Source organism: Callorhinchus milii, unplaced genomic scaffold, assembly GCF_018977255.1.
Source record: "Callorhinchus milii isolate IMCB2004 unplaced genomic scaffold, IMCB_Cmil_1.0 Scaffold10, whole genome shotgun sequence".
In the NCBI taxonomy this organism is placed as follows: Eukaryota; Metazoa; Chordata; class Chondrichthyes; order Chimaeriformes; family Callorhinchidae; genus Callorhinchus; species Callorhinchus milii.
The window spans coordinates 1662125-1689767 of record NW_024704751.1 but is presented as its reverse complement, the minus strand read 5'-3'; the positions used below and the strand labels follow the sequence as shown (position 1 = coordinate 1689767).

General features: G+C 48.8%; 1 protein-coding gene across 1 annotated transcript; it reads left to right on the top strand.

The window, feature by feature from the left end:
* Window positions 1-3275: 3275 nt before the first annotated feature.
* On the top strand, window positions 3276-26684 carry dhx40 (DEAH (Asp-Glu-Ala-His) box polypeptide 40). Its single transcript, XM_042338553.1, has 18 exons — window positions 3276-3297; window positions 6666-6848; window positions 7708-7853; window positions 8157-8276; window positions 9295-9525; window positions 9923-9989; window positions 10395-10526; window positions 12012-12111; window positions 14370-14456; window positions 16230-16412; window positions 17159-17239; window positions 18090-18247; window positions 19145-19259; window positions 20138-20246; window positions 21078-21172; window positions 22582-22651; window positions 23709-23934; window positions 25745-26684. Exons 1-18 carry the CDS (start codon window positions 3276-3278, stop codon window positions 25864-25866), a joined length of 2247 nt encoding a protein of 748 aa, XP_042194487.1. The 3' UTR covers window positions 25867-26684.
* The last annotated feature ends 959 nt before the right edge of the window (window positions 26685-27643 follow it).

The window sequence follows — 27643 nt, the reverse complement described above, 5'->3', positions numbered from 1 at the left end:
AGACAGTCATTAGAAATCATTAGCTGAGTTGGCAGGACATGTGAAATATCTTTTTACAGTTGGTTCAGAGTGTGGGTGACCTGAAGTTAAAACAGACAGGTAAGGAGCTGGACAAAGAAACCGACAGACAGACAGACACACACACACACACACACACTACACAGGGAGCAGAGAGAGTGACACACACACACACAAATACACAAACAAACAGAGAGCAGGAGAGAGAAAAAGAGAAACTGTTTTTCCACACAATTGCTGAGATTTATTTATTACCAATGACCCGCGACACACACACACACACACAGACATTTAAATGGGCAATTAAATGGCAAATGCATTTCAATGTAGGAAAGTGTGAGGTGGTAGGTTTTGGTAGAAGGAGTAAGGAAGTCACATACATCCTGGAAAATAAAAACCTAAATGGAGTAGAGGAGCAAAGGGACCGAGGGTTAAGAGGAGGGTAAGGGGTGACCTGATAGAGGTCTTTAAAATGATGAAAGGTTTTGATAGGGTAGACATAGGGAAGACGTTTCCACTTGTGGGGGAGACCAAAACCAGGGGCCATCAATATAAAATAGTCACAAATAGATCAAATAGGGAAGTTAGAAAAAATTTCTTCCCACCGAGAGTAGTGGGAATGTGGAAGTTGCTACCACAAGGAGTTGTTGGGGCAAATAACATAGATGTATTTATGGGAAAGCTCGATAGGTACGTGAGGGAGAAAGGAATAGAAGGCTATGCTTGAAGGCTTAGTTGAGGAAGGGCAGGAGGAGGCTCATGTGGAGCATAAACACCGGCGTAGACCAGTTGGGCCGAATGGCCTGTTTCTGTGCTGTATATTCTAATGTATTCTAATGACATATACACACACACACACAGCAGGAAAGAGAAGAGTAAAAAGACAGACTGAGATGAGGGAGAGAACTGACTGAGAGAAGGGTATTACAGAAATTAGGTGGGAGAGTGAAAGAAACGTAAAGGAAGGGAGAGATGAGGAGGAGAAGGAATTATTGTCATGAGGGCACATGCGATTTTTTTTCACTGCTGGGGATGTGCCTCGTGACATTAATTGAATGAAAAGTGTCCGACATAATGAGAAGCATTCAGTGACAGGAACCTATTGAAAGAGCTGCTTGCCGCACTGTAAATCACTCGGGAGGTTACGGAGGGGCATGTTGTGTCTGGAGAGTCAGCAAAGCAGATTCAATTAGAGCATTGCCTTGTCCTGAATCACATAGAGCTGTGGCATGTGGAGTCCTGAAGCTCAGTGGTTACAGCACTCGCCTCGCAAGCGAGAGGACCCAGGTTAGATTCCCGGGCAGGGCGAAACCTTAGGCAAGTTTCCTTACTCCACGGGGCTCTGTTTGCCAAGCGGTAAGTAGGAACCTGATTGTTAGTTGATTGGCGCATTCGCTTTCCCGAGATAATAATTGCTCACCTCAGATACATCTGCTCCACTTCCTACTGCCCGTGTCCCAAACAAACAGGGAATTTTCCCTGTTCCCGAGGGATTTCTGCCCCCTCCCATCACTTACTAAGAGGCTGGTATGTTTTAAGATATTTGTCCATCGGTCCTGTTGCTGATAAGCTGCTTTGTCCCTTTACATAAGTGGCTCCCAAGTTTTTTTTAAAAAAAAGCCTCAGCAACTTGTAAATAATAATAATAATAATAATCCATGCATTTGATATTGCGCCTTATCATGTCGTTGAGACGTCTCAAATTGCTTTACGGAATATATTTTAAAGTGAATTCACTATATATTTGTGTGCCTGCGTGTGTGTTTTGTGGGCGAAATGTGGAAGCTAATTTGTCCATTGACATTTTCCACATCGGCGGTGGAGCGAGTGACCAATTTTACCTCCGGGTGAATGTTGGGCAAGGCAGCGGAAGAAACTCCCTTCCCTTTTCGAATAGCGCCATGAGATCTCTAATGTCCACCTGGACAGGCAGACGGGACCTTGGCTTAGCATCTCATCTGAAGGACGACATCGCAGCACACCCCAGCACTGCACCGGAATGTCAGCCTCGGCCCGCGTGAGTTCCGAATCCCGAATCAGGGCTTGCACCCACAACCTTCTGACTCGGAGCTGAGAGAGCGCTACCAACTGAGCCAGGCTGACAAATAAACATGTATGACACAAACAAATAAATGCATTGACATTTCCCTGTTTCCGGAAAGGAATTTGGCATTCTCTGTCTCTCTCAACTCTCTCTCTCTCTCTCTCTCTCCCTGGAGGGACACACCCAGTACTTACCTAATTCCAGAGAGTGTATGTAACGCAATATAAAATAGGTCATTGGCGCCTCCTTGTGGCCAATGTCTGCTTTGCATTGTCATTGGAGAGACAGAGTGGTTGGTTCCTCTGCTGATAGCGCTGTGACTGGTGAAAATGGCTGCACTGATATCCTAATGACTCAGTTGGCAAAGCCATAGCATAGTTAGCCGCGCAAATTTGCTCCCAGGTTTGTGCTGAGTGAACTGTTATTCCCCGGAGAAGTTGTCAGAGTGCGATAATTCACCTCCTAGTCCCTGGGCTAGAGGTTGCGATGAGTGGAGGGGAGGGGAGGGGGTGGGGGGTTGTTGGGAGGGAAGAGGAAGAGCCAGCGAGGGTTCTGGCTCCTCATCACTATCCGTGTACAAGGGTTTCGGGAAAGGGCAGATCATTGGGATTATGCTCATTAGCTCCATTGGAGCTGGCAACATCATGGGCAAAGTGCTCCCATTCTGCACTGTAATTCCTGGCGTTCTGAAGTGTGTGACTAAATAATAATAATAATAATATAAATTCTTATATTTGATGAGACATCTCAAAGCGCTTCACAGAATATACTGTAAAGTGAATTGACTGTATATTTTGCAGGTGAAACGCAGCAGCCAATTGCGCACAGCAGCGTCCCACAAGCAGTCGTGGATTGAGTGACCATGTTATTATTATTATTATTACTTAAAATTAATTTTTGTTTTGGATGTCAGGATGGGTCTCAGCTGTGAAGAATGACTCGCATGTAAAGCAGCTGACACTCGCCGTCTTAAGATGTAGAATGGTCACTTGAGCAACTTACCACAACCCTCACGGCCACAAAGCACCCAGGCACCAGGTCATTGGCAGGAAGGAACGAGAACAACAACTTGCCTTTACATAGCGCCCCTCACACAGGGTAGCGTTCCAGGGCAGAGTGCCCAGAGGAAGATTAAAGTACAGAGTGCCCACAAAGTCCTGTTACCCTTATGCGGTTTTCTTTTAACACAGTGCACTCACCCAACAACTGAAACATGTGGAAGAACGAGGCTAATGGTATTTAGAAGTACTTACATAATTGCGTTCAGTACAAGTGTTTAACTGTATTTAGTCGTCTAGAGGATTGGTGTGTGTGTGTGAGTGACCGCTATCTCATCTCGTGGTTTTGTAACACAGAGGGTAAGAGGACTTTGTGGATTAAAGTATTAAAGGAAGAAAGAAAAATAAAAGCTCCATCTCTTGTTTTGTAACCAACTTATAAACTGGAACCTCTCAACCCAGGAAACAGCAGTGAGTTTTGTAATAGGTTGTTAACCAGCTGAACAGGAGTCTATAGACTTGTTTAAGACAGTGTATAATTGGACAGTAAAAGACCTCGGTTTTTAATGGGAAAAACAGCAGGTTTTTGCTGAATTTGCCACAGATGCAAGTTTCTAGCTTAATAGACCTGGGCAGCTCGGAAAGGCTAACTCATCGCATTCAGGCACTGGAGAAAGTTTGCATTCGATGCCATTAAAGTTTAATTGCCTACATGTTACTGAGCTGAAATTAGTTGGTTACTAACTAACTTCAGCTCATGGTCTGGACACGGATTGGGTTTCTACCCACTTTGTACAGACACAAGACGCCTTTTACACTTACAGGGCGAGTTAAACAGCAGTTGAGGCTTATTTTTATTATTCTTAATCTTCATTCTTGTTCCGAAAACAATTCGAATGCACTGCAATTGCACAGTCGTAACACATTACTGTAGATGCTCTGACATGCTTTGAAATGTTGCAACGACCTGATAAGGCAGGCACTCTATCAAAAACAGGCAGATAAGAACGTGGTTTAACGTCTCATCCAAAAGACGGCAACTCCGACAATACAACACCCCCCCCCCCCGGCACTGCAGTTGAGTGCCAGCTTCGACAATGTGATTCCACATTGGGCTTGAACCCACAATCTTCTGAGGTGAGAGCACGACCCACATTAGATAGTGAACAGCCACGGGAACCTGGTTGACGCGTACAGGATTATTGCCCGTGTGCACCGATGTTTAGCTTGTCTGTTTAGTATGTGGCGTAAGCTCACTCATCAACAACAACAACAACTTGCATTTATATAGCGGCCTTCACGCCAGGCGGCATCTCAGAGCCCTGGAGTAGAGCCGCTCAGTCACGCTCAAGGCTCTTAGTCAGAAGGTTGTGGGTTCTGGGACTTGAGTGTATAGTTAGTTCATACTAACACTCCAGTACAGTCGTGGGGGTGGGGGTGGGGGGGGGTGCATTGACAGAGGTGCCGTCACTCAGATGCTTCATTACACCAGGCTTCTGGCAAACTTTGTGCCCACAGATACACAGTCACTACACCTGGTAGCTCCGAGCTTTGTTGACATTATGGGGTCTACTACGTACAGCATGTCAAAAGGTGGGAATTATACTTCATCTGCAAAGTAATAGTAATAATAAATAACAATAAACCTTCCATTTGATACAGCGCCTTATCACGTCTTCAAGACGTTTCAAACGCTTCACAGAACACACTGTAAAGTGAATTGACTGTATATTTGTGGGCGAACGCGGCAGCCAATTGCGCACAGCAATGTCCCATAAGCAGTCGTGGATTGAGTGACCCAAACACTTTTGTTGAGGGATTATTACCCCCAGAAAGTGATCCGCCAATTGACTAACCACCGGAACCCACGGCTGTTTGCGGGGACGCTGCTGTGCGCAATTGGCTGCCGCGTTTCGCCCACAAACGCACGTTCAATTCACTTTACAGCGTATCCCGTGAAACTCTCTGAGACGACTGGAAGGCGTGAAAAGCGCTGCATCAAATGCAAGGATTGTTATGCTGATGAGTGTACCTTTCTGCTGTTTAAATCTGAGCCAGAAGAGGGCAGGTCCCGGCAGTGGCTCTGCTCGTTTCTGCTCTCTGAGCCGCTCTTTACGTAGTGATTCATTCATTGTTTCCCAGTGAGAGCCGGAAGCTGTCGGGCAGCGAGTGGACCGGAGTGGAGCAGAGCGCGGGGCGGGCTGGGCTGGGCTCCGCTGGGCTGCGCTGGGCTGGGCTGGGCTGCGCTGCGCTGGGCTGCGCTGGGCTGCGCTGGGCTGCGCTGGGCTGGGCTGCGCTGGGCTGGGATACGCTGCACTGGGCTGGGCTGCGCTGGGCTGGGCTGCGCTGGGCTGCGCTGGGCTGGGCTGGGCTGGGCTGGGCTGGGCTCCGCTGGGCTGCGCTGGGCTGGGCTGTGCTGGGCTGCGCTGGGCTGCGCTGGGCTGGGCTGGGCTGGGCTGGGCTGCGCTGGGCTGGGCTGCGCTGGGCTGGGCTGGGCTGGGCTCCGCTGGGCTGCGCTGGGCTGGGCTGCGCTGGGCTGGGCTGGGCTGGGCTGGGCTGCGCTGGGCTGGGCTGGGCTCCGCTGGGCTGCGCTGGGCTCCGCTGGGCTGCGCTGGGCTCCGCGCCGGAGCAAGGGGCACCTTAAACAGATTTTAAACAACTTACTGTCTGTCAGGCAGCCATGGAGGAGAAGGAATGTGTGCGGCGGGGAGGGGAGGGCAGGGAGAGGGGTACAGAGGGCAGGGAGAGGGGTACAGAGGGCAGGGAGAGGGGTACAGAGGGCAGGGAGAGGGGTACAGAGGGCAGGGAGAGGGGTATAGAGGGCAGGGAGAGGGGTACAGAGGGCAGGGAGAGGGGTACGGAGGGAAGGGAGAGGGGTACAGAGGGAAGGGAGAGGGGTATAGAGGGAAGGGAGAGGGGTACAGAGGGAAGGGAGAGGGGTACAGAGGGCAGGGAGAGGGGTACAGAGGGCAGGGAGAGGGGTACAGAGGGCAGGGAGAGGGGTACAGAGGGCAGGGAGAGGGGTACAGAGGGCAGGGAGAGGGGTACAGAGGGCAGGGAGAGGGGTACAGAGGGCAGGGAGAGGGGTACAGAGGGCAGGGAGAGGGGTACAGAGGGCAGGGAGAGGGGTACAGAGGGCAGGGAGAGGGGTACAGAGGGAAGGGAGAGGGGTACAGAGGGAAGGGAGAGGGGTACAGAGGGAAGGGAGAGGGGTACAGAGGGCAGGGAGAGGGGTACGGAGGGCAGGGAGAGGGGTACGGAGGGAAGGGAGAGGGGTATAGAGGGAAGGGAGAGGGGTACAGAGGGAAGGGAGAGGGGTACAGAGGGAAAGGAGAGGGGTACGGAGGGCAGGGAGAGGGGTACGGAGGGCAGGGAGAGGGGTACGGAGGGCAGGGAGAGGGGTACGGAGGGCAGAGCGAGGGGTATGGAGGGCAGGGAGAGGGGTACAGAGGGAAGAGAGAGGGGTATAGAGAGCAGGGAGAGGGGTACAGAGGGAAGGGAGATGGGTACGGAGGGCAGAGCGAGGGGTACGGAGGGTAGAGCGAGGGGTACGGAGGGCAGGGAGAGGGGTACGGAGGGCAGGGAGAGGGGTACGGAGGGCAGGGAGAGGGGTACGGAGGGCAGGGAGAGGGGTACGGAGGGCAGAGCTGGGGCCACGGACTCGCTGCCCATCCGCAAGCACAGAGAGCAGTTGGTGGAGGCAGTGAAACGCAATCCCTTCCTCATCGTGACCGGAGAGACGGGGAGTGGCAAAACCACACAGTTACCGCAGTATCTGCGCCGGGCAGGTAAACACCACCGGCCGAGCCGGAGGTTTTCCTGCGAAGAATTATTCTGTGGAGTTCCGTCTCGCGGTGGTTGGCCGCTCGCCTCGGGAACGACATGACCCGGTTTCGATTCCGGGGCAGAGCGAAACCTTGGGCCAATTCCCTTAGTCCACACACTGTAGGAATGAGTCCCTGTAGCTCAGTGGCTTGAGCACTCGCCTCGCAAGCGAGAGACCTGGGCTCGATTCCCGGCAGCGGGCGACACCTCGGGGGAGTTTCCTTACTCCACGCACGCGCACACGCACGCGCACACGCACACGCGCACGCCCACGCGCCTGATAATAATCCCTCAAGAAAACAAAACAATAGTTATTTGGTGACTTCAATCCACAGACGCTGCCGGGCGCAATTTCGCCCACGAAATGTACAAGTCACTACACTTTACAGTGTACCCGGTGAAGCGCTTTGAGACGTCTCGAAGACGCGATTAGGCGCTGTGTCAAATGCAAGGATTATTATTATTGTTATTATTTTATTATTATTATTATTATTATTCCCCACCAAACCCACTACCCGCTGCCTTCGCTTGACTGGCCCCCGTCTCCCGCTCGTCTCTCGTGCCCTCCGTTCCACCATCGGCGGCTGCGCTTTCAGCCACTACGTCCCGAAACTCTGGGACACTCTTCCTCTATCCCTCCGCCTTGCCCCCTTCCTCCCCCATTTTCTTATCAGCGCTTGAAGCTCTTCCTGTTCGACCGTGCCTACGGTCACCTCCCCCCTCCCCCCCGGCTCGGAGTCGTGCTCCGCCAGTGTCACGCGCTCTGGGGCGCTGCCCTGCGTGAGGGGCGCTGTGTGAATGCCCTGATTTTGTGTCTCCCAGGCTTTGCGCAGGACGGTCTGATCGGGGTGACGCAGCCCAGGAGGGTGGCTGCCATGTCGGTGGCCCTGCGGGTAGCGGAGGAGATGTGCTGTCCCCTGGGGGCTGACGTGGGGTATCAGGTCCGCTTCGATGACTGCACGTCCGAGGTGAGTGGCTGCCGGTGTGGGGTGGGGGGAACAGGGAAGCTGTCTGTGGCACAGCTATAAAACCACAGTCTCTATTTGTGCTGCTCCTTCCTCCTCGCTGGGCCTGACGCCTCCTCAGTGGCGGTGGCTGATCACAGGCAACGAGAGCTGTGTTAGTGTGTAATGTGGCATTGTGTGTGAGGTGGTGGTGTGTGAGGCTGCGGTGTGTGTGATGGTGCTGTGTGAGGTGGTGGTATTTGAAGGTGTGGTGTGTGAGGCTGTGGCGTGTTGGTTACTGTATAACGTTGCTGCGTTGTGTCTCAGGCGACTGCCATAAAGTACATGACGGATGGCTGTTTGCTTCGGGAGATCCTGAAGGACCCGGGTCTCAGTCGTTACAGCATCATCATCCTGGACGAGGCCCACGAGAGGAGCCTCAGCACAGTTAAGCATTGCTTTAGCTGCCGGGACGTTAGCTGGAGTTTGATTTGATCAGTGATTGGACTGCCCAAAAAATTCAGCCTCGTGTCCCATTGCCTCGCTCCCTCCCTCACCTCCTTTAAGGCACGTCTCAAGATCCTTCTCTTCGACTGCACCTTCGGTCATCCTCCTGCCCTTCCTGCCCTCCATCCTCCCTGATCCCAACCCCCTCCTGCTCAAGCCCAAATCCCTGAGTACACAGCGCCTTGGGACGTCCTCGCGACATGAAAGGCGCTGTGTAAATGTCATTTTGTAATGTATTGTAAAAGCCGCCTCTACCAGATGTTTTGCTGATAACTCCTGCTTTAATTACAAACTTTTGATCTTCCTCCTTCCCCGGCCATCTCCTGACGCGCTGCATGAAAAGCTTATAGGATTGTATGCACTCTCCCACACACACATGCTGCCCACCGCACTCTCCCACACGCGTGTGCTGCCCACCGCACTCTCCCACACACGTGTGCTGTCCACCGTACTCTCCCACACACGTGTGCTGCCCACCGCACGCTCCCACACACGTGTGCTGCCCACCGCACTCTCCCACACAAGCGTGCTGCCCACTGCATGCTCCCACACGCGTGTGCTGCCCACCGCACGCTCCCACACACATGTGGTGCCATGGCGGAGTCTCCAAACCAAGCTGAGATTTCCACGTATCCCAACTACACATGGAAAATTCCTGAGATAAGATTGTTGGAATGGAATGCGCTCTCTCTCTCTCTCTCTCTCTCTGTCTGTCTGGAGGGACGTATCCTGGTTACCTAATTCCGGACAGTATTAGACGCAGGTTGGCCAGAGCCAAGGCTTGGGGGGAGCCCAGGGGGTAACTGCTGGAGTCTAACCAACTAAAACCACATAGCTTTCCATTGATATTTCTGTCTGGTAAGCTTTCCCGCTGCTAAACTAATTCATAAGCTGTGACTCTAAATGACCACGTTGGTTAATTGTTGTTAAGTAACAGTGTGTCTTCATTGCCCCCCAGGATATTCTCTTTGGTTTGCTGAAGAACCTGATGGCACAGACGGGCTCCTGTGATCGTCGATCTCCCCTGAAGGTGGTGGTGATGTCGGCCACGCTGGAGACGGAGAAACTCGTGAAATTCCTGGATGACTGCCCCGTCTATCATGTCTCTGGACGCACCTTCCCCGTCAAGCAAACCTTCTGCAATCTGATCGGCCCGAGGGACAAGGAGAGCACTGCCTTTGTTAAAGAGGTAACCGGCGTCTTTGTCTCAAATCGTGACGTCCTTGTCCACCGCACGCTCCCACACACATGAGCTGCCCACCGCACGCTTCCACACACGTGTTGCCCACCGCACGCTCCCACACACGTGTTGCCCAACACACGCTCCCACACGCACTCTCCCACACACATGAGCAGCTCAATATACACTGCCACGCGTGCATGCCTTCCAAGGTACACCCCCCATGCGCTCCCACACATGCATGCAGCCCAATACACTGGTTTGCACATGCGTGTATTGTAGGTAAGGGCTTCACTCCAGGGGAGAGTTCTGGTTTTGGGAGGAGCTTTGGCTGAGGTCTGGTTTGGTCAGGAAGTGATCGAGCTATGAATGTCTTCACCTCATCTCACTCCTCCCTCTTCTCCAGGTTGTGGACATTACTCTGGAGATCCACATGAACGAATTGGAAGGAGACATCTTAGTTTTTTTAACGGGTAAGTCGCTGAGCGAAAACAAAAAACAAGTGATTCTATTGCTTCTCCTTGAGATTGTTGTTGGGGTGGGCCGGTGGGGGGTGAAGTGGGCCGGGGCTGAGGTGGGCCGGGGGCTGGGGCGGGCCGGTGGCTGGGGTGGGCTGGGGCTGAGGTTGGCCGGGGGGCTGGGGTGGGCTGGGGGTGAGGTGGGCTGGGGGGCTGGGGTGGGCTGGGGGGCTGGGGGTGAGGTGGGCTGGGGTACTGGGGTGGGCCAGTGGCTGGGGTGGGCTGGGGCTGGGGTGGGCTGGGGGGCTGGGGGTGAGGTTGGCTGGGGTGGGCCGGTGGCTGGGGTGGGCTTGGGCCTGTTCAGGACCCGAGGAGCATTATCTGAGTCTAACATATGTTTTAAACATGGTCTTTGCCCAGGTCAGTCTGAGATCGAGCGAGCTTGTGATATACTTTACCAGAAGGCGGAATCAATAGATTACCAATACAGCGTGAGAGATCGATGTGTGGAAGGGCTGCTGATCCTGCCCCTTTATGGGTCACTGCCAACGGGTAAAGCTTTTTATTTCGTTCGTGACTCTGGTTAGATAATAAATAATAATCCTTGCATTGTTGTGACGTCTTAAAGCGCTTCAATATACGGTGAATCGACTGTATATTTTGTGAGCGAAATGCGGCCGCCCATTGCACACAGCAGTGTCCCACAAACAGTTGTGGATTGAGTGACCAAATTGTTTTTTTTTACCCCCTGGAAAGCGATTCGCCAATCGAGTGAGGGTCTGGGTTCAGTAACCAGCTGAAGAGGGGAGAAACAGTAGTGACAGATGCAGTGTGTTCCCCTGCTGCACTCTCACCTCAGAGTCAGAAGGTTGTGGGTTCAAATCCCTTGGAATCACATAGTCTAAGCTGACACTCTATTGCAGCCCTGGGGATGTGCTGCTTTGTCGGAGGTGCTGTCCTTCAGATGAGACGTTAAACCGAGGTCCTGTCTGCCTGATCGGGTGGATGTTAAAGATTCCACATCACTATTCAAAAAGAGAAGGGAGTTTTTCTCTCCCTCCCGGTGTCCTGGCAACAAACCCCCAAATAAAATTGGTCTCTCACTCCTTGACTGTTTCTGAGACATTGCTGTGCGCAAACTGGCTGTCGCATTTCGCCCACAAAATACACAGCCACTGCACTTTATAGTATATCCTGTGAAGCGCTTTTAGCCGTCTTGACGACAAGATAAGACGCTATGTCAAATGCAAGGATTATTATTATTATTTATGCCTCATTGAATGCCACTCTGAGCAGTGGTTGGAGGTTGCCACACTGATTGTTCACTGGTGTTTGGAAGAGGGAGGGAGGGGACATTGGCACGAGCTCTGTACAGGGTCCAGAGGATTATATATATCTCTAGAATCTGTGGCTCAGCCCAACTCAGGAGATGAAAATCTTTTTAACAACGGTAAGGAACAAACACTCTCTGGAATTGCTACCCAATATAATAATAATAATAATCCTTGCATTTCATACAACGTCTTCCAGACATCTCAAAGCGCTTCACAGAATATACTGTAAAGTTTAGTGACAATATTTTGTGGGTGAAACAGGGCAGCCAATTGCACACAGCGGTGTCACACAAACAGTCGTAGATTGAGTGACCAAATTATGATTTTTTTTTTGAATGGATTATTACCACCCAGAAGATAGATCCATCGATCGACAAACAACGGGTTCCTACTTGCTGCTAGGTAATTAGAAGAGTGTGGAGTAAGGAAACTTGCCCAACATTTTGCCCTGCAGGTCCTCTCGCTTGCGAGGCGAGTGCTCTGACCGCTGAGCTACAGGACTCCGCTCAGGAATTGCAGTGTCTTTCCCTGCTTTAAAAACCTTCTTTAAAAAAAGACTCACCTCTTTGACCATTCAATTCTTGGCCGACTCCCGGAAAGCGCCAATCGACTAATAACCGGGTGCCTACTTACAGCTATAGAAGTTCAAGTTGGTAGAGGTGTTGCTTATTTAAATCCTGGTGTGTGGATTTCTTTTCATTAGATCAGCAGAAAAAGATCTTTCTTCCTGCTCCGACTCACATCAGAAAGTGCGTCGTTGCTACTAACATTGCTGCCACCTCTTTGACAATTGATGGAATAAGGTAAGGAGTGATCCTGCAACGATTGATCAAATCGTAGACCATTCAAATACAAGTACAAGGATGGCACACCGTATTATAAGGTGGTGTTGCAGGGAAAAAAAACTAACTAATTTGGAAATGTATGAAATCCAACATTTTGAGGGAGGCTCCGTATATATAAACTGCTTTTAAACTAATAATAATCACTTCGCCCACAAAATACACAGTCACTACACTTCACAGTAGATTCCCTGAAGCGCTTTGAGACGTCTCGAGGACATGATAAGGAGCTGCATCAAATGCAAAGATTATTATTAAACTAATTTATAAGAAATGAGCATAAACTACCACGCTGGTAAATGGGAAATACAGTAAAAGTCGCATAAGTCTGATCTATGTAAATCGTATAATCTCTCAAGTCATATATCTGCCCAAACCCCAGCTCGGGAGATGAAAATCATTTCAAGACAGAAGAAGGTCATTTGTCCCTTTGGGTTTGTTCGATCAACTCTCAGGCAATGGGTTAACTCGCTGACACTCTCGGACAGGGCCATGTCTAAACATGAGCTGGAGGTTGTGTAACCTAACACTGAGTCAGCAGTTTCGGAAAAGGAGGGGAGAGAATTGGAATAATATTGTACCTTGCGATCGACTGTAGTGCTATTGATCGAGGAGTCCTGTAGCATATTGATTAGAGCACTCACCTCGCAAGCGAGAGTCCCCGAGTTCGATTCCCGGGCAGGATGAAACTTTAGGCACGTTTCCTCACCCACCCCTCGTTTATCTAACAGGACGGAACCCGGTTGTTAACAGATTGGCGGATCATTTTCCGGGTTAATTGTCCCTTCAAAAAAATTGGGTCACTCAATCCACGACTATTTGTGGGACACTGCTGTACATAATTGGCTGTCCACAAAATATACAGTCAATTCTCTTTGCTGTATATTCTGTGAAGCGCTTTGAGACGTCTCGACGTGATAAGGCGCTATGTCAAATGCAAGGATTATTATTTTTATTATAATTAATGACTTTGTTGAGCCTGGGAGGTCCGGCCTGGTGTAGCGCTAATGCTCTGTTGAGCAGATAATAGCAGGTGTTAAATCAAGAGGACCAAACGTTGAATCTCTAGCAGTTGGGTGGCAGCTGTATTCTCGTAAGCGTTGCATTTTTTCTGTTCTTCCCTTTGGCTATTTTTCGATGTTGCTGGAACCTTGGAACAGTCGAGGTGGACTGTCTCGTGTCGCAAAACCTTGGGTAGAAGTTCTACCTTCCTGGAGGAGCGGAAAACATAGTCGCTCTCTCACTGAGATTCACGATTAATTCTGACTGAACCAAATATAGCTTAGCTTTTTTAATTGTCGTTTCTTTTAAACTTCAGGATGGTCCGCGCAAATCTGCACGTCCTCACCCACCTGAGCGCTGTTTTCAGGCTGGTTTCAACAAGCTGGGACCGTCCTTGAGTACAATACACATTAGCTGATTCGCATTAAAACAATACAGAAGTGTAACATCAACAACTAGCGAGAGAGCCGCAGCTGGGATAAACACGTCTTAATTCTGAACCAATTAAACTCTTCAAGGCACACATTCTCTAATTTTCATGTATTATTTTATCTAAAGTTATACTAACTACCCCGCAACACATGTCGCACTTTGACATACACTCGACAGTTAAGCTAATTCTGATTAGGTTTATAGTGTCTACAAATCATTCCAATACAGACTAAGGAATGCATAAGCATTTCTACAATAATATTTTAAGCAATAATATTTTGGAGTCCTGTAGTGTAGTGGTTAGAGCGCTCGCCTTGCAAGCGAGTGGACCTGGGTTCGATTCTTGGGCAGGGCAAAGGTTAGGCAAGTTTCCTCACTGCCACACGCCTCGTTTACCTAGCAGTATGTATGAACCCGGTTGTTAGTCAATTGGCGGATCGCTTTTCCGGGGGTAATAATCTCTTCAAATATTCCCCAAAAAAGAATATTTTGGTCAGTGGATGCACGACTGTTTGTGGGACACTGTTGTGCACAATTGGCTGCCGCGTTTCATCCACAAAATCCAAAATATACAGTCAGTTAGTTCACTTTACAGTTTATTCTGTGAAGCTCTTTGAGACTTCTCGAAGACGTGATAAGGTGGCATAACAATTGCAAGGATTATTATTATTATTATTTCTGATTCCAATACCAGTACATAGCCCAGCTGCCACATGTTATGGTAAAGCTGCTCCAAGGTACGGTGTGAAGTATAATGGCCATTTCCGTCTCCTGTTTAAACTCAGGTACGTGGTGGACAGCGGCTTCGTGAAGCAGTTAAACCACAATCCTCGAGTCGGCCTGGACATCCTGGAGGTGGTCCCAATCTCCAAGTAAGTTAACCTTGCCGAGGATAGTCCCATAACATGCACCGCACTTCAGATACATACGTGGGAAATGTAGAGAATTCTAAAATCTAATGTCGGGACATTCAGCAAATACAGCTCAGTGGAATCCTGTAGTGTGGTTAGAGCACTCGCCCTGCAAGCGAAAAACCTGGGTTCGATTCCTGGCGGGGTGAAACATTGGGCAAGTTTCCTTACCACCTCTGTTTACCTAGAAGTAGGAACCCGGTTGTTAGTCAATTGGCAGATCGCTTTCCGGGGGAATACTCCCTTCAAAAAAATTGGTCACTCAATCCACTCAAAAATAATAATTTGGTCACTCCACCGACGTCTATTTGTGGGACGCTGCTGTGCGCAATTGGCTGCCGTGTTTCGTCCACAAAATATACAGTCAATTCACTTTACAGTGTATTCTCTGAAGCACTTTGAGACCAGTCATAAAAGGTTGGTATGCAGGTACAGCAAGCAACTAGGAAGGCTAATGCCATCTTGGCGTTTGTTGCAAAAGGGTTAGAAATGCACAATTCAATGCACTCCTACAAGAGTAGGAAAGTCATGCTGCAGTTGTATAAGGCCTTGGTGAGACCGCACCTAGAGTATTGTGTGCAGTTTAGGTCTGCTTACTTAAGAAAGGACATGCTCGCCTTAGAGGGAGTGCAGCGTAGATTCACTAGGTTGGTTCCCGGGATGACGCTGTGGATGCTCAGTCCTTGAACATATTCAAGACTGAGGTTGATAGATTTCCAAAGGATAGAGAGATTAAGGGATATGGGGATAGGGCGGGTAAATAGAATTAGGTTAGAAGATCAGCCATGATCTTATTAAATGGCGGGGCAGGCTCGAGGGGCTGAATGGCCTACTCCTGCTCCTACGCCTTATGGTCTTGAAGATGTGATCAGGCGCTATATCAAATGCAAGGATTGTTATTTTTATATAGTCCAAGCTGACCCTCCAGTGCAATGTTTCGGGTGTGCTGCAATGTTCTTCAGATGAGACATTAAACCGAGGTCCTGTCTGCCTATTCAGGTGTGCGTTAAAGCTCCCATGGCGCTATTCAAAAAGAGAAGACCTGGTGTCCTTGCCAAAAAAAAATAATCATTCACTTCACGGCTGTTTGTGGGATATTGCTATGTGCAAATTGGCTGCCACATTTGCCTACTAAAATACAGAGTAACTCCACTTTAAAGTGTATGCCGTGAAGTGTTTTGAACGGCAAATAAAAAGATGACGATTATTAGATTATTATCTACCAATGGATCAAAGTCCCCTCCCATTCACTCAAATTGAAGATAAATGAAATGCAATTACAAATTAGTACCTAGTCCTAATGTTGGGGATTGTTATCACTGTCCAGATCCAATGCGATAATCTAAGTTAATGGGGTCAGAGCTGGTGCTGTTTATGTTCCTTGTCCAGAACAAGGGGGCATAACCTTAAAATTAGAGCTAGGCCATTTAGGAATGAAATTAAGAGGCAGTTTTTTACCCAAAGGGGAGTGGAACTCTGGAACTCTCTCCCCCAGAAGGCTGCGGATTATGGCTGGATCCATTCACATTTTGAAGTCAGAGGTGGATAGATGTTTGTTAGGTCAGAGTATTAAGGGATACGGAGCAAGGTGGGTAACTGGACTTGAGTTACAGATCAGCCATGATCTTATAGAATGGTGGAACAGGCTCGAGGGGCTGAATGGCCTGCTCCTGTTTCTATGTTTAAGAGGAGAGCATGTCCGCGGCCTGATTGTTGTGGTTTTCCGGGCTGTAGGAGTGAGGCCGTGCAGCGGGCAGGAAGAGCTGGAAGAACATCCGCTGGGAAATGCTTCCGGATCTACAGCAAAGAATTTTGGGAGAAGTGTATGCCTGATCACATGGTCCCCGAGATCCAGAGAACAAGTTTAACGTCTGTGATCCTGACTCTCAAATGTCTGGGAGTCAACAATGTTATTGGGTAATGCAATGGTGGCTTTCCTTTCGTTGCCGTCTCCTCCGGATGAGACGTTAAACCGAGATCCCGTCGGCCTGTTCAGGTGCACGTTAAATCTCCCGTGGGCGCGATTCAAAAAGAGGAGGGAGTTTCTCTCTCCCGGTGTCCTGGCTAACAATCCCCCAAATAAAATTGATCAGTCAATCCGTGGCTGTTTGTGGGACACTGCTGCGAGCAAATTGGCAGGTGTGTTCCTCTGGATTCCAACCCGCAGCTCGAATACAAACCCTTCACCGTCCAGCGCCTTGGGACGTCCTCCCGACGTGAAAGGCGCTTTGTTGGCTTGTTACATTAACACAAAACTAATACTGCCCTGGCTGAGTTTCAGCAGCTTGGAATAGACTCGGCTTGAGTCTTGGTCTGTGTAATACAGCTCTGCACTGAGCCGTTGAGAGGGCCGACAGGCTTGTGCTGTGTTTAACAGGTCGGTGACTCTCTACCTGGTAAAGCCCTGCAGTTGCCCTGCCCGTCCACCCAGTGCCTCTCACACAGCCCTGGCTGAGGTTAGGGAATGTATGAGCTGTGCTGGGCTGAAGGTTAAACCAGAATGAACAAACCTGCGGCAATGAGTTTGGGTAACAGTCATCCTTGTGACTTTTATTAGACCTAGTTTCTGACTCCGTTGTTTGGGTCATGCTCCGACACTGTCAAGGACTCTGCGATGCTGCCCTGCGTGATGGGCGCTATATAAATCCAGTTGTTGTTGCCAGGTTCCCATACCTCGACAGTCCTGAGGAACGACACATTTTGGAGGCTCTGAAGCAGCTGTACCAGTGCGACGCTATTGACAGGTGAGCGTTGACACATCGAGGCCCTAACATCAACTCTGCATTCAATTATTTCCTCACCATCCTCCCACTGTTCCTTTCTGGAGGGGTGCACCCTGCTTACCTAACTCTGGAGAGTATTAGGCTCAGGCTGATTCTTTAAGGACATCAGAGTGTGGGTTGGGTTAACTGCTGGAGTCTAACCAGCTAAAACTGCATAGCTTGCCATTTACGGCACTCTCTCCCGCTGCTTGTCCAGCGAGGACCACCCTACCTGTTAGGTGGTCCTCGCAGGATTATTGGGAGCTGAGTGGGAAGAATCCCTGAAGATGGTTCAGAAATTGTCTTGTGTGAATCCTAGACACTGCCCCATTCTGGCTTTCACTTCTGAAAGTGTTGAATTAGGGATTAAGTGAGGTACTGGGGGAGGAGGTGGGGAGGGGGAGACACACACATTCTGGAGCCTGTTGAATGTTATCCCAGAGTAGGTCAGTACTGTCCGGAAGGGAACAGATGGGGAGGGAGAGAAATAAGATAAACCCAGACTACGGAATACAATCTACTATGGCCTGAAGCTTTGGAACTCTCCCTCAATCCCTCTGGCCTTGCCCTCTCCTTCCCCGCTTTTAGATCACAACTGAAGACCTTCCTCTTCGACCGCACTTACGGTCATCTCCTCCCTCCCTCGCAGCTCGGCGTCAACATGTTAAGTGCTCCGAGACACTGCCCAGCGTGAAGGGTGCTACGTAAATGCAAGTTGTTGTTGTTGTACAAAAGAATGAACGAACCCATGACTAATGAGATAATGTTTCAACAGTGGAATTTGCTTTCAGGCATTTGCAGTCACTTCCTGCTTTGTTCTCCCCGTTTGCAGGTTGGGATGTGTAACCAAACTGGGCCGTCTGATGGTGGAGTTTCCTCTCCCCCCGGCTCTGACCGGCGCAGTGCTGAAGGCGGGAGCGCTGGGCCTCGAGGACCTTTTACTGCCTGTGGCTGCGATGCTTTCGGTGGAAAACGTTTTCATTCGACCAGGTAAATGTTCCTTGGAGTCCTGTTGCGCAGTGGTTAGAGCACTCACCTCGCTAGTGAGAGGACCTGGGTTCGATTCCCGGGCGGGACGGGGTGAAACCTTAGGCAAGTTTCCTTACTCCACATGCCTCTGTTTACCGAGCAGTAAATAGGGACCCATTTGTTAGTTGATTGCTGGATCATTTTCCGGGGATAATAATCCCTTTGAAAAAAATAGTAATTTAGACACTCAATGCACGACTGTTCGTGGATCACTGCTGTGCGCAATTGGCTGCAATGTTTCTCCCACAAAATATACAGTCAATTCACTTTAGAGTATATTTTGGAAGCGATTCGAGACAGCTCAGCAACATAATAGGGCACTATATCAAATGCAATGATTATTATTATTATTATTCTCTGCCCAAACTAAAGGACGAGACGACGATGGTACAACACACCAACGGAAGCTAACTTTGTCCTGCTCAGTGATGCAGGCAACGAACATTGTCTCTCCCTGTGGCTCCATTGATCAATTTCCCATTCCCACACCTCTCATCTTAAAAATAAGTAGTAATACTAACAATAATATAATTATCCTTCATTTGATACAGTGCCTTATCATGTCGTTGAGACGTCTCAAAGCCCTTCACAGTATATACTGTAAAATGTAGTGACTGTGTGTTTTGTGGGCGAAATAATAATTGTAAAGCCTTAGATTTGGGAAAGCATCTTTTCACATCTTGAGGGCGTCCCAAAGCTCTCCACGGGATTCACTGCGAAGTGCGGCGACTGTCTTGGGACATCCGTCTGACGTGAAAGGCACCAAATGAATGTCATGTGTTGTTGTAGAAAGTATAAATAAAAAGTGACAAAGTGCGCTGGTAGAGCTGTCAGAGGTCAGTGGCTTTGTTCCCACAGGAAACTCGGAGAAACAGAAAGAAGCTGATCTGAGGCACCGGGAGATGGCACTGGAGGCTGGCGGCACCAACGACTTTGCGACGCTGCTCAACGTGTTTGAAAAGTGTAGAGCAAAGTAAGCATGGAGCGGGCGGGGGGGATTGTGGAGTCTTGTAGCTCTCAAGCGAGAGACCTGGGTTCGATTCTGCTGGAGGAGTTTCCTTACTCCATGTGCCTCTGTTTTTGCAGCAGTAAATAGGAACCCGGTTGTCTGTCAGTTGATTGGCAGATCGATTTTCCGGGGGTAATATTCCCTTAAAAAAAAATACAGTTCATTGGAGTCCTGTAGCTCAGTGGTTAGAGCACTCGCCTCGCTGGTGAGAGGACCTGGATTCGATTCCCGACTCTGTGCAAATTGGCTGCTGCGTCCTGTTACAAATACCCAGTCACGACACTTTACAGTGAATCGCATGAAGCACTTTGAGATGTTTTGACGACCTGTCAAATGTAAGGATTATTTTCCATCCGTCCCATTTCCTTTGCACAATCTCAATAAAAATGGGGAGAATCAGACAGCAAACTGAGAGGTAAAGCAAGCTTCTGAAGCCCCAAATTCTGCCTGGTCTTTGCCTGTAAATTTCTTTTTGTCTGAAAGGGTAAGATTGAGCAGAATTGTAAAGAAAATTGACTGTGTATTTTGCGGACGAAACCCATTATTTATTTTATACAAAATGTATTTTGGGCTGAAGGGCCAACTCCTGTTTCTGTATTTGGTGATTTGGTCACTTCAATCCACGGCTGTTTGTGGGGACGCTGCTGTGTGCAATTGGCTGCCGCGTTTCGCCCACAAAATATACAGTCAATTCACTTTACAGTATATTCTGTGAAGCGCTTTGAGACGTCTTGAAGACGTGATAAGGGGCTGTATCAAATGCAGGGTTTATTATTATTATTATGTCAGTGCCCTCACACACCCTCTCCTGCTGACCCACCTCCATGTGCTGTTACTCTCAGTGCCTCCCCAGCCACCTGGTGCCGTGAACACTGGATCCACTGGCGGGCGATGAAGACGGCGTTCAGTGTGGAGAAACAGCTCCGAGAAATACTCTGTAGAGTGAAACAGGTGGGGACAGCTGCTGTGCGGGGGGAAATTGGCCGTGCGCAATTATCTGCCGCATTTCGCCCATAAAATACACAGTCGCTCCCTTTTACAATGTATCCTGTGAAGCGCTTTGAGACGTCTCAACGACTTGTAAAGCACTCTATCAAATGCAAGCATCATCATTATTATTATTATGATAAGGCCTTACCCCATGTCCTAGCAGGGATCAGTGGGTATCAGGAATGGAACCTCGCTGGAACTCCAACCCAGAACCCTTCCAACTTGCCCCGGCCACACCCCCATCCCCCCACCCCACACACACGCGCGCACACACACACACACAGCCTCACAACTTACTCTTTAGCACTTTTGGTCATTCTCCCCTCTCCACCCTCTTCAGGTTCCACACTCCAGCCCTATCCCATCGCTGCTCTCTCCCTCTCTCTCCCACCTTTAAAGCCCACATAAGACCTCTTCGACCACGCTTTTGGTCACTTTTCTCTCCCTCCCCCCACTCCCCACCCCACCACCTTTCTTGGATTGCCCCACACCAGCTCGGTCTCCCAATCATCTGTGTGAAACCGTTTGAGACATTCACCTGACAGTGAAAAGCACCGCATCCCATGTAAAGCGCTATGTTTATGGATGGTGGTGTGTCATTTTGATGACTTCGCTAACGGGCCTCGGGGAAGCAATTTGGGGGAAGAGAAGAGAATATATATGTTGGCTGATAGCAGCCATAACAGGCTGCTGGCGACAAGAGAGACTGAAATAAAGTGAATGCAATGGGGTTGAAGATTAGTGAAGAATTGAGACTCAATATTCCTCTTCTCCTCACTTACTGCTGTTCAGATGAAGGACTTCCCCATCGAGACCTTTGATGGCTCCAGCAGTGAGCTGCTGAGAAGGTGTCTGTGTGCCGGGTATTTCAGCAATGTCATCAGAAAGTAAGTTGGCAGATCTTTGCAGATCTCTCTCCTCTCTCACCCACTGTCGCATTCCTTATTTCCTCATCGTCCTGCATTGACCTCCAAGAGAATAGCATCTTTTTCATTCCCAGACTCCAATCAGGAACCAATGTACATTTTGTCTGTTACATCCATGTCGGTCGTCTCGGCAGGCGATGTATTCAACATGTGAAGGCTTTGGGGAAAGAGCGGGGAGTGGGACTAATTGGATAGCTTTTTCAAAGAGCTTGCACAGGCACGATGGGCCAAATGGCCTCCTTCTGTGCTGTAGGATTCCATGATTCTATGTCTTTCTTGCTGCTCTTGTGCGTCTCCTTGTGGCTTGTTGCACAACAACAACAAGTTATATAGCGCCCTTCACGTGGGGTAACGTTCCTGTTGACAGTGGCGGAGTCTGACTCCGAGCCGGGGGGAGAGGGAAGTGGGGAGGTGACTGTGAGTATGATCAAAAAGAAAGGTCTTTAGGTGAGATTTGAAGGTGGGGAGGGAGGAGGCAAAGCGGAGGGATTGAGGGAGAGAGTTCCAGAGTTTTGGAGCGTAGTGACCGAAAACACGGCCACCAATGGTGGAGCGGAGGACACGAGGGGCAAACAGGAGACTGGAGCCAGCCGAACAGAAGCAGCGAGTGGGGAAGTGAGGGGTAAGCAGATTGGGTAGGTAGGGAGGTGCGAGGGCATGAAGGGATTTGAAATCGAATGAGAAGATCTTGAAATCGATCCATTCAGTAATTGGGAACCAGTGGAGCCCGGCAAGGACTGTTGTGATGGGGGTACAGAGTTTTTATGCGGGTGATTGTCTGGGCGGCGGAGTTTTTAATTAATTGTATTTAGTGTATGGTGGAACTGGGGAGACCAGCGAGGAGTTCGGGGGTTGGAATAGTCCATCCGGGAAGTGACGAATGCGTGGATGAGGGTTTCAGCTGTGTTGGTTGTGAGCTACGGAAGGACAATGTGTCGGAGGTAGGAAAAAACAGTCCTGGTCAGGGAACGGATGTGGGGTAGAAAGGAAAGCTGGGGATCGAACCTGATGTCTAAGTTGCGCACGGGTTCGGAGAGTCTGAGGGAACACCAATGTCGAGCCTTTCAGGAAGGTAACAGATTGGAGCATTTTACAAGCATGGCGTCGAATGCTGAACAAGGTTGCGGGGTTAGGGTTGGTGTGGGAAGGGGGAGGTGACGAGGTGTATTTGAAGACGTAGGTTGAGAGATGGAACTTACAGACAGAAATAGACGGGAATGGCGAGGCAGAGTGGTAGAAGAAAGGAGTTCCAAAGGCTAAGGGAGGCAGGAATTGCAGGCCTGGGAAACGGGTGTTAGTAGGTCCTCTCGGAGAGAAGAGTGTTGCAACATTAGGTGAGAAGTAAAAGTGTCATGTGTTCCTCTGCATAGGTCGGTGGGAAGAACCTTCTACACAATGGACGGACACGGATCAGTTGTTCACATTCATCCTTCCTCCATCGTAAGCAGCCTTACAGCAAATGGTTTTATACTGTTTACATGTTCTGTATATATTAATCCTTGCATTTGATATAACGTCTTCGAGACTTCTCAACTTTCTCCTTCCCTAAGGGGAGGGGGAGGTCACTCTTGCTTTTTGCTGTGCCCCCACTCTCCACTTATCTCACACGGACTCATAGTAACAATAATCCTTGCTCTTGATATTGCGCCTTATCACGTCTTCAAGGCGTCTCAAAGCGCTTCACTGTAAAGTGAATTGACTGTATATTTTGTGGGCGAAACTCAACAGCCAATTGAGCGCAGCAGAATCCCCACAAACAGTCGTGGACTGAGTGACCAGATTATTATTTTTATTTTATGATGGGCTTTAACAATAATAATCTTTTTATTTGGTATAGTGCCTTTCATGTCGGGAGGATGTCTCAAAGCGTTTCATAGGATTTACTATATTTAAAGGCGAACAAAGCAGCCCAATTGTGCACAGCAACGTCCTACAGATAAATAGCCATGAAAGAATAAGCAATTTTAATGGGGGAACTATTGGCCAGGACACTGGGAGAAATTCCCATTTATTTTTTGAATGGTCCCATGGGATCTTTAATGTCCGTCTGAACAGACAAACGGGACCTCGATTTAACATCTCTTCCAAAGGAAGACAATGCAACACTGCTGCGGACTGCATTGGATTATGTGAGTTCAAGTCACAAGCTTCTGACTCAGAGTCAAGAGCTCCACCACTCTGCCAGGCTAATGCTGGGCTGGCAGCACAAAGTGGCTGGCAGGCCCTCCAGCACTTCAATCAAGTGGGCATTTCTCATGCACGTGCCAAGATGCTGAGTGTCAGCAAAATACTCGACCACAGGAGTCATCGGAGGCATTCACTTTCACTGTGTGGATGTTTGGGATGTTGCTATGTGCAAATTGGCTTATAAAATACACAGTCACCACAACTTGCACTTATATAGCGCCCTCTACCCAGGGGAGCGTCTCAGAGCGCTTTGCAGTATATCGTTTGAAACCCTTTTGAGGATTTATTAATGTTTTCACTTCCTTACCAGCTGTTTGATCAGGAAAGCCAACTGGACTGGGTTATATTTCACGATGTCCTGGTTACGTCTAAAGTCTACGTGCGGAACCTGTGCCCGGTGCGTTACGAGTGGGTGAAGGACCTGCTGCCCAAACTGCACGAAATCGACGTGTACCAGCTGAGCAGTGTGGCGAGGGATCAGGTGACCGAGGAGATGGTGACAAGGGGAGCAAAGCAGGATTCTAAACAAAAATCTGGTACGTTAACACAGTCACGACACTGCTCTCCGAGCCGCCCTCCGGCACGAAGGGCGCTATGTAAATGCAGGTTGTTGTTGTTGCACTCTTTGGAATTTCTTCCCTCTAGTAAATGTGCGGAACAGGTTCCCTTAGGGAGACGGTGGAAGCAGAAAGAGTTGAATCTTTCAGAAGCAAATTAGATAAAGTTTCTTTTAGGAACTAATATCTTGGGATGCAGTATATTGTTTGGGACATGACGTGTGCATGCGATAGTGGAGGCATCCTTCAATACAGTCAAGTGTTAGTCAGGCTCAGTTGGTAACACTCTGACCTTTTGCTGTCAAAAGGTTGAGGGTTCAAGCCCCACGTTTGAACTCCCAATCGAGGCTGCTTGTGGGACATTGCTGTGCGCAATTTGACTGCTGCGATTGCCGCGTACACGCTCACTACACTTCGATCCTGTGAAGCGCTTTAAGACATCTCGCCAAAATGATTAGATGCTATAATCAAATGCAAGGATTAGTATTATAAATAAATGGACATTCTTGTAAGGCTTGTTCCTGGACCTTGGTGGGGGCCAGAGAAGTATTTCAATTAAGCTTGATTTTTCTTCAATGTCTACACAGGGCACCTTTGCCACCTTTGGGCGTAAGTAAAAAGGAATTGGCTACAGAAATCTTGACTTGATTTTTTTTTCACCCTCTCCTAACCTGTAGCTGGTATGGCCAGTGCACGCCTATTGAGCTGAGCTAACCACAACTACTTGTACTTAAACAGCGGCCCTCACGCAGGGTAGTGTCCCAGAGCGCTTAACAGTGGCGGAGCACGACACTGAACCAAGGAAAAGGGGGAGGTGAATGTAGGCACGGTCAAAAAGAAGGTCTTCAGGTGCAACTTGAAGATGGAGAAGGTGGGGTAGGGGGAGTGGCAAGGTATAGGGATAGAGGATCGGTGTTCCAGAATTTCGGGGAGTAATGGCTGAAAGGGCGACCACCAATAGTGGAAAGAAGAGCACGAGGGACAAGCAGGAGGCCGGAACAAGTCAAGCAGAGGCAGCGGGTGGTGGAGTGGGGTGTAAGCAGGTTGGAGAGGTAGGGAGGTGCCAGGGCATGAAGGGATTTAAAGACAAGTATGAGGATTTTGAAATCGAAAGCTAACCCTGCGTAGGCCGGGAATTGAACCTAGGAGCTTCCTGATCTGTTTGGCTCTGTGACAATTTGGGAGTGGATTTATCCACTAAACCACATTTCTTCCCACTCGCACAATAATGCAGTTCAGGGTGTGGTTTATGGGTGTAACGTGTCTCGTAGGGTTTAGATAATAAACAATTGAAACTTTGCTGTTGCAGTTGAAGGAATGATCTTATCCCTGCAGCATGTGGTTGCCCTTAGCTCACAGCAAAGTCTGTTATCCAGTGTGACATTCTGGCAAGTTTCGTAACTGACATGTTTCCGGCTCCAGGGACAAAGCACCTCATAGCGTAACCTCTGTTTTCAGCAGCCTAGACGTGTGACTCCTAGATGTCTCTTCGGCCAGAGAGTAGGTGTGTGAGTCTGCATGGGATTGCCTGCTTTCTGAATTATTATTCATAGGAACATAGGAATCGCCAGACGAGAAAAGACCAAAGTCTATCTGGTCCCCCTTCTACCATCCTGGTAGTCATGTTCTACAATAATGGAGATTCCAGCTCCTGGGCTCGACCACTGTTAAGTGCTCTGGCGCGTTTCCCTGTGTGAAAGGCACGTGATATGAATACTTGTTGTTATTCAAATTGAAGGTTCAAATGGAGATTGTAAACTTTTTGTTTATCTCTCACTCCTCCCCGCAGAACAAGAGGTGGAGGAAGCGCTGAAGAAACTGGAGAAGAGGAATGATGACCAGTCCATATCGGACGCTCGAGCCCGGTACCTTCAGCGAAAGCTCGAGAAGTCTCACAGCAACGCTCGCTGAGGGTAGAGATGAGCCAGAGAGAGAAAGAGAGAGAGAGAGAGAGAGAGAGAGAGGAGAGAGAGAGAAAAACAAATGTGGGCAAATGGTAAAGGAAGCAGGAAGCAGCCAGTGCTGTTGACTTTTCCTCACTGGTTGGGTAGGAGCAGGTCATTCCCACCAGGCTTGGGCAGAGTCGAAGCCTGAAACCACCATCAGAGGGTTTGACAGTTTAAAAAACAAGGCAACAGCTGGAGTCTCCTGTAGGTTCCATCTACCGCAGGAGATCACTTTATATTCTAACCAAACAAATTGCCTCGAGAAGCCAAACCTCTCCCAGTGCAGGCAAATGAAAGGCACGTGTCAAATGATGGTCGCAGCGAACTTCAGAATCGCAAGTAAAGTCTTGCGTGAGGATGGACGTTGGGGTGGGGTCGGGGAGGGAAAGCACAGGTGCTGTGTTTGTGTGCAGAAATGTTCGAACACTTTTCGTGGTGGGAAAACTAGGGGAGATTAGAAAAAAGGATGGAAATCTGAAAGGGGACAGTGAAATGGTGCAAATCTACAGCAATCGCAGTCTGAAGGAGAAAGGTTAATGTTTCAAGAGAGGCTTTACTCCAGACTTCAATGAAAAGCATGCACTTCTTTCTCTCTGTGTTAGTAAAGTTTGCCAGCTCCACTTCGTTTCAATTCATTGCATAACTGCCTCGGAAGTGACCGAAAAAAGTTGTGAAATGATCAGAAAATACCTCTTTTTTTTGCTTTTTTTCTGTTGAAGTGCAACAGAACGTTCATTTTAAAGAACTAATAAAAGTGCCATGGCCTAAGCCAATTGAAAAGTGCGACTGCAATTTTTCTATGAAATCTGCTACAAACACCCCTCTCCTGCTACAAACACCCCTCTCCTGCTACAAACACCACCCCTTCTGCTACACCTCTCCCCCCCCACTACAAACATGTACAATATGTACAAACACAGTGAGCTGAGGGTCTCAGTTCTCTGTGCGCTGCTGCCAGCTGTTTGCTCGACGTTGCTACTGTGGGAGGAGCGGATCCCCATGAAGACTCTTCAGCACGACGATGGGTTTCCACACGTGTCAGACGCCTGGCTGACCAAAAAACATCCTAAATAAGGCAGCACGGACACCATGTGTTTCTATGTAAGTTTCTATGGCTCCACCGACCTTTCTCACATGAAGGATGGTTGCCTGGATTATGTACTGGAGGCCACTTTGGACCATTTCCCAGCAGGAAATAAACAAATACAAATATAATAATAATCCTTGCTTTTGATATAGCGCTTTTCATGTTTTTGAGACGTCTCAAAGCGCTTCACAGAATATACTGTGAAGTGAATTGACTATATTTTGTGCAGCCAATTGCGCACAGCAGTGTCCCACAAACAGCATGGATTGAAGTGACCAAATTATTTTTTTTAGGGATTATTATTCCCGGAAAAGTAATCCGCCAATCGAGTAACAACTGAGTTCTTACTTACTGCTAGATAAACAGAGGTGTGTGGAGTAAGGAAACTTGGCCAACATTTCACCCTGCCGGGAATAGAACCCAGGTCTCTCGCTTATTATTTTTATATATATATATATATACTCAGTGCTGCAGTGTGCAGTCCAGTGGAAGACTTAAGTGTCTTATTTACCCTGGAAATATATATATTTTTTGCAATCTATGGAATTTCAGTATACCTGTATTTACGAATATTTCCAGTTCCAGCCTCCGCATCAAGTCTTATTCAAGTGTATTTGAATATTTCCATTCCAAGTGCATTTGTCATTGTGGGCAA

Bases quoted from the DNA above. Each gene is read 5' to 3' on its own strand.
- dhx40 (XM_042338553.1), top strand. From the start codon at position 3,276: ATGTGGAAGAACGAGGCTAATG. The intron at 3,298-6,665 runs GTATTTAGAAGT...CGGAGGGCAGGG, and splicing joins GTGGAAGAACGAGGCTAATG to AGAGGGGTACGGAGGGCAGG. The intron at 10,527-12,011 runs GTAAAGCTTTTT...TCTTTTCATTAG, and splicing joins TTATGGGTCACTGCCAACGG to ATCAGCAGAAAAAGATCTTT.